This window comes from Tigriopus californicus, chromosome 8 (assembly GCF_007210705.1).
Source record: "Tigriopus californicus strain San Diego chromosome 8, Tcal_SD_v2.1, whole genome shotgun sequence".
Lineage (NCBI taxonomy): Eukaryota > Metazoa > Arthropoda > Copepoda > Harpacticoida > Harpacticidae > Tigriopus > Tigriopus californicus.
The window spans coordinates 1,647,404-1,657,513 of NC_081447.1; the positions used below are offsets into that span (position 1 = coordinate 1,647,404).

At 45.4% G+C, this 10,110-nt stretch overlaps 1 protein-coding gene across 3 annotated transcripts; it reads right to left on the bottom strand.

Moving 5' to 3' along the window:
• Positions 1 to 1,276: 1,276 nt before the first annotated feature.
• LOC131885799 (transcription factor SOX-4-like) lies at positions 1,277 to 7,945 on the bottom strand. 3 transcript variants are annotated; one of them, XM_059233968.1, is made up of 2 exons: positions 7,542 to 7,945; positions 1,277 to 5,107 (listed from the first exon to the last, which is right to left on the bottom strand). In XM_059233968.1, exons 1-2 carry the CDS (start codon positions 7,635 to 7,637, stop codon positions 3,557 to 3,559), a joined length of 1,647 nt encoding a protein of 548 aa, XP_059089951.1. In that variant the 5' UTR covers positions 7,638 to 7,945; the 3' UTR covers positions 1,277 to 3,556. The 3 variants fall into 3 exon arrangements, with proteins under 3 accessions (XP_059089951.1, XP_059089952.1, XP_059089953.1); XM_059233969.1 differs by lacking the exon at positions 7,542 to 7,945 and adding an exon at positions 7,113 to 7,328; XM_059233970.1 differs by lacking the exon at positions 7,542 to 7,945 and adding an exon at positions 6,734 to 7,053.
• Between the last annotated feature and the right edge of the window lie 2,165 nt (positions 7,946 to 10,110).

The window sequence follows — 10,110 nt, forward strand, 5'->3', positions numbered from 1 at the left end:
GATCCCTAGGAAATTGGTGAGAAACTCCCGGTGATATCGGTATCAAACTGACAATACATTCATTTGGTGTCGTAATCTCCAGCCCTCTGACAACGATATTCTGCCGTATTCCAGCCAAAATGTGCATTTGTAAATGTCTCTTTCTACGTTTTGCTGAGGTCATTTTCTCGTTCCGATTGGCTTTGTTCAGTAGTAAATGCCAATTCCCGCCTGCAGTAAGTCAGTTCTGTGACGTGTTTTCTCTGGATTTTCCTCATTCCACGCTGAGTGTGTGAAGTGACTTTAACAAGTGCGATCAATTAAGAAAAGCCACCGTTTTGGAGATGTTGGACCATTTCTCTCAGGCTTCGATTTCCATCATTAAGCATTGTGGAATTGATATTAGACCTTTTAAAAAGCTTTACGGATTGACCGATTGGAAGCTTGTCGAACGAGGCCACAAACGGGAAGCATCTGATTTATCGTTTTTAATCCACTTTAGAGCGCTTTCGTTCTGAGAAACACGTTCGAATATCCCCATAGTACAAGTATTGACTGACTTCAGAGACCTGTCACGTGGACTCAATAGTGTGGTAAGTCAGAGACTTTTACCGTCCCTGCCTTTGAAGCTCCATTAAGGATTAATGCAGACATTTGTGACTATCAATAATTCATCTCAAACTCGATTTGTATTACTTATCAACGTTTGTTGGGAAAAAGGCATTCTTAATCAAAATTAGATGAGAGGGTCCTCAAGTTTCAAGTAATGCTATTTCATGTTTGATGCACTTTGTTTAGGTTGAAAATGCTACTGATAATTGTTTGCTCATTAAAATCTCGAGTAAACAAACATATGAAACAAAATTAGTGTTTAAATTCCACTGAAAGTAAGAATGCGTGCTTCAAAACGATGTAATTCCTTTAACCTTGACACTGCATTAGAGCCACCACCCAAGCGGTTACAGTGCACCAATAATAAAGAGTCAAAAACGACCTCTTCAAGAATCAATCTCGTGGAATCATGCATTTGATGTTTAAAATCGCAATTAGCTATACCATGTGAAAAATTTGATGTGATGTAATAGTAGCAATCCACAACGCCTGAAGCTTGATCTGAATCGGAAATGAGCTCGGACTGTGCTTAAATTCAATGTACATTATAATACAACACTACAGTACTGCTGTTAGGTCCTAAACAACACTTGTTCCTCCATAATTGATAGCTCAACGGAGTGGTTGGCGTTGCTACTTTTTGTAATCTGGTGATGAGCAATTCATCCGAGAATAACCCACGGCGTCTGTGTGTATGACTTTATTTTGTCGGTTTTCGAGCACGTGGAAAAAAGTTCAGTCGCTGGTACAGATTTTTGTTTTCAATCAAGAACATAGGATTAAGAGGATGAGGGGCTGATGTGAATGCGGACTTTTCCTTCTTCAAGTTTAGTTTTTGGTCAGGGTATGTGGTGGTGTTCAAGTTTGTAGTAGTTGTTGTAGTTGTTGATGCACAATAGTAGTAGCAGTAGTAGTAGTAGTTGTTGTAGTAGCAATAGTAGTAGTAGTAGTAGTAGTAGTAGTAGTACAGGTATCATCAGATCAAGTATAATTATAATGGTAGAGTCTCCTCCTCCTCCTCACACTTGGGAGTTTGTGGCACGACAAACCGAGTGTGAATAGAGGAAACGACGACGGATTTTTCAACTGAATGCATGACTAAAATATGGTTTCTTTTGACGGGAAACAAAACGGAAAGAGAGAGCAAGATGAAATGAGAAAAAGAGGGATGAACATCGAACGAGAGGCTACCAGAATCCAAAGTGCGGATTGAGGATCTTTCTTGAATTAAATTGAATCAATTGACAAAGGAAGCAAGCTCGTTTTAGGGTCGTCGTGAAGCACAAAGGCTGAGAGAGACACAGAGGGATTGAAGTACAAGAATGAAACAGGTAGATGAAGATGGAGTCAGATAGTCAAAGCAGTTTTGCTCTCCAGTAGGAAGGACTGTTTCTTTAGCTTCTGCCTCTTCGGGTTTTTTTCCACTTCTTTTTTGAGATTAGCACTTGAGATAAAGACTCGCACTTTTCAATTCCAGGCCAACAGGGGGAAAACTGATTTGATCAAAGATTTTCCCCCCTTTCAACACATTCACACAGAAAAACAGAAAAAGGATGGAAAGAAAGGTGTGGGTGACAAAGGGGGCGGGGTGGGATTTGAACCTGGTCTATCTAGTCTATTTATCGGTACGAGTTGTTGTTAATGCCAAATATCTGCTCGATCGAGTAATAGCGTAATTTTTGTGTGTTTGTGTATTTAGTGGTATTTCGTTTCGTTATTTGAGGGTTACTTTTGGAGAGTTTTTAGAAAAATAACACTTTCTAGGCCTATTTGCAAATGGTGAACAACTATTGGGGAGGGGGCTTGGGAAGAAGAATGGCTGTCTGTGAATTAGCGTGTGTGTTTAGAAGAGAAAAAGAGAGATGGATGGATGAGAAGGAAAGTGATGATGAAAAGGTTGCTTTAGTAGTTGAAATTGATTTAGTTCTAGAAGGGTATGGTGGTGGTTGTTGTTGTTAAAGAGTTGAGAGTGGTAGTAGGAAATATCATTCAAATTGATCATGTGGTCGACGTTGTAGCTAGTTACTACTTCTACCACAATCATATAGTAAAAGAGTAATAGTATTACTGCTTAAGTACACATTGAGATGCTCTGAGAAATGACAATAATAGAGAAAGATGGAGATAAAACGAGATGGAGGATTTTGTTGTTGTTGTTGTTGTTGTTGTTTGGGTTGGTGAATAATGGGAAACAGGTCGTTGGTGGACGTTGGCGTGTGTGTGCGTACCCAAAATTAACCCACCCTAGCTTGACCTCACATAGGTCGGCAATTTCGTTTGTTGGAGATACATGGATGATGTGGACCCCCCAAATCATCACTATCATCTCCATAATGAGGGCCTGAAACTCATCATGGTCTGTTGATCATTGGGTCAATTCATAACATTATATAATCATTATGACATGCTAGAATAATAAGGAATTGTTTGAGAAAGACATGTGTATCATATATCATCATAGGGTTGAGGACTGTGTAGCCTCTGATTGCAAAAACCGTTCCCAAGAAAAAAAAAACAGTCAGGGCTCGTTTCGTTTGGGCTTGGCCATCACTCCCCTTGCGCGAGGAACTCGATCGATGTTGTCGAGGGGCCATTCTCCATTCTTTTTTTTAGGGAGGGGGGAGAGAAAAAGAAAGAGAGAGCTGATGGTGCTGATGTTAAATGTGGATTTTTATTCGTTGACACTCGTAGAACTCAACGATCGCCCATCTTGTTCACTCGCTCACCGAGCTGGAGGTGAAGAGGAAGAAAGAGAAAGAGAGGGAGAGGGAGAGAGAGAGAAATCGAGACACCTTTTCGTTTGTGATGGCCGTAAAGCCTTGCTTGCTCCGCTTCAGAGGGTTGAAGCGACAAATCTCCAGTCAGGAACAGGTTATTTGGGAAACAGAGTGAGAGTTGAATGAAAGAACAACGGGCATTTTTGTTCGTCAAAAAATAACTTCTTGTTTTATGGAAAAAAATCTCTCTAGATTTTAATGAGGTTGTCCACCCAGTCGGACTCAGCGGCTGCTGACACTCCAATATCTGACAACATATCCGACACGTCTTCCGTAGAGCAAGAGAAATCAAAGTGGGATCCGGTGCTACTTGAGGCGCTGCTTCCGGACTCCCACGTGTCAATTCGTCCCACTCCTCGGTGACCAAGATCGGGATCACCTCCCTCAAAGAGTTCGAGGGTATCAATGTCGGTAAGGACCTGTCCCAGGATCATGGCGGTCTTGGGGTCACCAGAGGTGGGCTTGTAGAAAGACTCAGAGGCAGCAAAGAATGAGGCAATGACTGGAGGCGTATTCAAAGTGCTCAGGGATTCGGGCACGGTGGCCTCAACTACTCCGTCCATCGAATCGTCACCGTCCTCCAGTCTTGCATTTTGAATTATGTTTTCAGGTGCTCCTTGTTGTTGTTGCTGTCTTACCAAGGCTGCCATTATCTCACCCAATGTGTTTCCACCTCCATTGGCTACCATGGGTTTGACCTGCAGCTTGGGTGGAGGCCCACTCTCGGCCTTTGGTGCCGTTTCGGACGGTTCCATTGCTTGTGGAACGCTACTCTTGACCAGGTCAAGGATACCCTTCCGTTCTAAGGGTCGCTCGGGTTGTTGTGGTGCTGAAGAAGCAGATGCAGATGATGAAGATGAAGGTGAAGATGCTGATGCTGATGTTGATGATGGCGGGGCCGGCTGAAGGGGGACTGCCGGAGTCTGGGGGAGCAAAGCCCGAGGAGACAACGGCAAATTCTTTTTCGAGGCAATCTCTTTGATAGGCATACTGACGCTCGTGGTGGCAGCAGCTAAGGCAGCTCGGTCTGTGAGTGCCAACTTCAATTTGAGTTTGTTCGCTGTCAACTTTTTCTGCTCGCTCGACATCTTCATCTTGGATGGGAGGAGAAGTGGTGGTGTAGTCGAACTACTAATCTTTGGCCTGCTCGATACTCGATGGTTGTAGGCAGCTGCCGTTGATCTGATTAAGGATTGGTTGTTGTAACTCTTACAACTGTTGTCATTTTGATTACCACTCGTTGGGCTGGCTAACTCCATAAAGTTATTGTTGTTGTTGTTGTTGTTGCTGCTGCAGCCGCTGTTGGAGCTAAGATTGCTACTACAGCTGTTACTGCCAATGCTCACGGCTCCATTGATGGTGGTGATGGTGTTGTTGCTGCTACCACTACTACAATTAATATTGGTGGTGTTGTAGTTGTTGTTGTTGTTATTATTATTGTTGTTCGCCTTGGCCAAGCTGGGGCTGTCGGGTCCCGAAAATCCTTTGGGTTTCTTTTTCGGCTTATACTTGTAGTCAGGATATTCCTTCTGATGAAGGATTCTCAGTCTTTCGGCCTCGTCAATGTAGGGCTGCCTGGCCTCCGTGGGAAGAAGTTTCCAGCGTCGGCCCAGCTCTTTGGAAATCTGTGCATTGTGTTTGTCGGGTGTGACTTCGATGATCTTGCGACGCTCGAGTTGAGACCAAACCATGAAGGCATTCATGGGGCGTTTGATGTGGTTCACCTTGTGCTTCTTCGTCTGAAACAACAGAGGAGAGGCGAATGAAGTGCAGTCAGTGAGTGAGTGAGTGAGTGAGTGAGTGCTCTTGGTTGGCTCGAACATTAAGTAGAATGCTATTACGCCGATCGGGTGAAAAAAGGCCATCGGTATCTCGAAGTGCCCCATTTACTCCATTTGTGGCCCTCCTCACGCGCCAACAGAGTATGCCAATTTAGATGGTTGGCGCATGCGGAGTCGCCTTCTTCATTGTATACTGTATGTACGTGCATACACACTCACAAACCCACTTCCAGACCACCACTGCGACTACTAGAGCGGGGGCCTTTCAAGTAAGTAGAATTATTGTGAGTAATCTGGGGGGAGATCTGGTGGCGTTTCCTGGATCTAAATGTGAAGATTTGCGAAAGTTTTCTCCATTCTAGCCTACATTAAAAAGAAATATGGAGACTCCCTCTTTGCCTGTTAGTGCCGACAAACTCTCTTCCTCCTATACTACCATCACCACCGCGACCACTCTTTGCCCAGCCTTTTTCTTTCCCCTCGCTCGTCTTGTTTTAGTAACAATTTGGACATAGAGATACTTCCTTCCTTCTGCTTCTTCTTTCTTTTCTCTCATTCTCAGCAATGCTCCCCTCTCTGCTTATGTTTTCCTCAGTCTCTTATTCGGTTACTACGGATCTACCAAGCGTGCTCATATGAAAACTATTGGAAAGGTGCACAACCAACCGACCAGAAACAAGCATGAACATAAAGTAGCCTAGCCATTGCAATCTGAGAGGAAATGTCACAAACGAAATATGTAAACTACCCCTATGGACATGTCAGACACAGTTTCATCAAATGGAGGCAAAAATGCAACGCCTACCCAGGGCTAGAGCCTCGGAAGAGAATCCTCCAGGGACCAAAGGCCATTGTGAAGTCCTAGCGCATGGACTACAACCCCACGCTCTCTCGACTTGATATTGCACGAAAAGTTTGCCTATAGACAGTGCATTTGGAAGTAAGGTAAAAAAGTTAGCTTCTCTGAATCCAAGGGTCTCTCTCTCTTTCTCCCTGCCTCTCTTCTTTTGGCTCTCCTCAGCCCTCCCCCAATGCTCTTGGCCACAGGAGCTCCAGAGTTCTCTCCTTCCCTCGCTCCTTGTCAGGGGAAATTTGAGTGTTATCACAGCAGAAAAAAATCCGCTCCAATGTCCTTCAAATCTGCTTTTCTACTCAAAAGTTGGAACGTTCAAAACGAGGGCAAAGCACAAACCGAAGAGAGAAAAAGACTGGGAGGAACAATCCGTCCTTCTCCTCCTCCTCCTTCTTCTCAGTCTTCTTTCGTTCTCGTCCTCAAGCCTCACCCACCACTACCAATAATAGTCAAGGGGGACTGAGTTGGCTCCTATGTATTAGCTGGAAGCTCAAGGCCAGAGAGGAATTTCTGAAGCTACAAGGGGCAAAATGGAGAGCTTTACAGGAAAAATATTGAAAGAAAAATAATAGCACGAGAGAAAAATCCGGCCAGGGTGCTCAATTAGTTAGGCAACAACGGCTTTTTCTCCCTCCTTCTCGCCAGTCCCAGAGGCCCAAGTGGAGCAAATGACTCTTGGTAGATGGAGTTCATTGAGCAGGTCTTTTATGGCGTGATTATTTCCCATTTACCTTCAAGATACCTCCACTCGAAAATAGACATGTGCACAACGGCTATAATAGAGAGAGAGAGAGAGAGAGAGAGAGAACAAGAGGGGGCGAGCAATAGTTGTTGCTTCGTTCAGTTCTCTATGCCTTCAATACGTAGGCCCATCCAGACGATCCTCTCTCACCAAACAAAACGAAAAAAAAAGAGTTATTTCCATCAATATCCCCGAGTCAGCTGTTCACATGCGCAATTTGTCGTATTCCATTCTCCAGTGAAGTGCAAATGCAAAGACATCAAGAAGAGGACGTGAAATGTACTTTGGCTATTGCCTTCCTCGGTCGTCATTTCATCGACAAGTGGAAACCACAAACTTCCTCGGCACAATTAAAAACAGTAAATCACTCTATATATCAACTCTAGATGGGTTGCAAGACCCTGGGACTCGGGGGGGATCAAGCAAATCACTATCAAGGTCAATATTTTCAACACACGGACCGATGCTACCAGTTATCTGGTAGGCATACCCAGACTGGCAAGGAAGGCGTAATGGCGATTTCACTTTGCTCCTTCAAATAGAGCGGAGGTGAGCTTGCTCAGAGAGGCCGTTAGGTACACCTAGGTACACCCCGAAACAAATACGAACTTGCATATCCTGGGCAGCTGTTGGTTCCCCTTCCCCCTTGGTAACACACAGCCCCAATGTGGCGGGAGGAAGGAGCCCGCCACTCAGCTAGCTATGGAGGGGAGTGCAGCTGACGCGTAGAGTCTACATGGGCTGCTTCACTTTTTTGACAGAACAGCGTTTGTTGATCAACAAAAAGTGACACTTACTTGGGTGGCATCCGAATAGGGCGTCTTGGAACTGGTGGCCACTTGCATGGAGCGAAAGACCTCATCGTCGTGTGAGAGAAGCAAGTTGCGGAACATATTGCCGGAGTTGTGTGTTTTGATGATGATGTTTCACATGAACTTGTCAACAAAATCAAAAGGATTCGAGGTTTGCAGGGCAAGTTTTTGACTGTGGGGAGGTCGTCGAATGGCACTTAAGCTGGATCACAAATCGAAGAGGGTCCCATCCTGGCCGACTCAGGTTGTTTTGGAGGGTCAGTCTTCGAGCAGAGCGGTTCAGGTGCGGCTTTATTAACTGGCTGGATGTAGCGAACGGACCAATGCTCCGTTTCAACTGATGTGGCGACCAGACCCTGGCTCTTTGACGTTCATCCTTGGACTGATGATCCCTTATCCTGTTCCCCCTAAGGCTCGCCCAAATCATGTTCTCTATGGTGCCGGCGAGCGCATCAGCTGCCTAGAGGCCGGCGGGTCCGAGGCTTCGCCGGCAGATTTAAAAGTCTCGGACACACTCTCAACCACACCAGGACGTCCGTCGGTGGGAAGTTGAGAGGGGGCTGGAAAATGGACTACTCTGGCCCTCCATCGTCCTCTCCACCGTCCTCGCCGCCATGGACTACAACTCCTCGTCCTCGTTCATCGTCTCCACTCTTCCCTCGGTCTGGTGTTGGTCGAAGTTGGACTGAAATCGGTATAAAAACTGGAGCGATTTACTTGAAGAGGTCGGTCGCCCCACACGCCAGCACACATATTGTTCGTCTTCTGCGGGACGACAGTAAACTTGAAAACGAAGAAGACGAGTACAGGAAGATGATTCAGAGAGACTCTAGGGTGGCACCATCGCGGGCACCACCTCGATCCATCCATCGGATCCAGCCAACCATTCCGTGAATGTGCGTTGCATTTTAGTGGTCTTTGGAGCATTTTCCCACTTGAGAGGGACAGGGGAGGGAGAAGGGAGAGAGAACTTGCCGACAACGAAGGGGTACGATATGATATGGCAAAGAACTAACCCCTATGCGGGTGTCTGCCGAGTTGCAATATCTAGCGATGGATGCTGAGCTTCTACAAAGGGGGTTCTCTAATTCCTGACCTTGCTCATAGCCAACACTGCGGTAGCTACCTGTTTATTGGTCTATTTTTAACCAAGAGCTCAAGTATCAAAAGAAAAATATCATTGTCGGAAAGCTAATCTGACACGCCTACCTCTTCTTTCTAGGGCCATTGAATTATCAAACCTGACAACCCGGCGACTTCCCTTCGTCGCAATCATCCAACAAAAGTTGTGTGTCTTCCGTTAAGTCAATTGTATTGTGACAAAATCTTACTTTTTCATGTTCAAAATCCGAAAATCCGATATCCAGTGAATTGATTACCCCCCCTATCAGAGTACTTCATAAAGAGAAAGGAAGACAAACCGGAATGAGGTAATGTTCTTCGCTTTCTGGGTTTATGATTGGATCAAACTCGGTGAGCATCAACTTTGCTCCTAAAATCGTGGACGGACAGATCTTGTGAACATCAGGTATATTCTGTATGTCTTGGGGCAAACCTTTCAACTTAGTGACCGAGTACTTAATTTGATTTTCACCCAAGCCATTGCAGTGTTGATTTAACGTCTGCTTAGCGTTTGGGGTGCGGAGATTGGGGCTTGTCTTTGCCGTAGACAGTAGTTTTTGGGTTGACATAGACCAGACAAATATATAAGATGGATTACAGTGAGACCATGTCGAAAGAAAACAATTATTATGATGGCAGGCGATGGCAGGCGCAAGGAGCAAAAGGGGAGAAAAGAGACTGAAAGAGGGGTTATAATAAGACTCGAATGGTATTTGGAGATGGTGTGTGTGTGAGAGAGAGCCTATGCGTGTCCAGCTTAGTGAGCTCGATACATTGTTGGTTGTTGGGTGTATGCGTTTCGGTCGAGAATGACTGGCACCCTTTATAACCAAGTGTGATGGTTTGTGAGTGCTGCTTGGAGCTGTTCCCGAAGCTGCTCGCAGCATCATCCCTTCATTGCGGTTGATGATCTGTCCACAAAGTATCGTAATGGGACCTGCTTCCTAGCCTTTTGGGCTAGGGATGGCGAGGGAGGGAGTTCCGGCATTGTTTTATGAATTGGAAGGATCTTCAAGAGATATAGGTGTTTATCTGGGTGGAACTGACCTTCTTCAAGCGAGAAACGGAATGGAGGGTCGTCTAGGTTCCACATGGACCAAGCCACCAGGGATTGTGGCGAGTTGAAACGAGCCAAAATCATCATCTCACGCTAATCCCTGGGGTGAAATAAAATCGTCACTAAAAGCAACATTCCTCTTACCTTCTTTGGACACCAGATAAGTTGGTTGGACCACTCAGTCGAGGGGGAGCTAACCACGAGGCCAAAGTGGATGAAATTATACCAGAAACAAAAAAAACTTCCGTGGCCTGTTCCAACACAAATCTGAGCTGCTGGCATGGCCATGGCCAGGAAGATCTATGACTTAGGAGAGAAATACCGAGGGATGGCTTAACAACGCCCACCTGGGCCTCGGGATCATGAAACCGACTG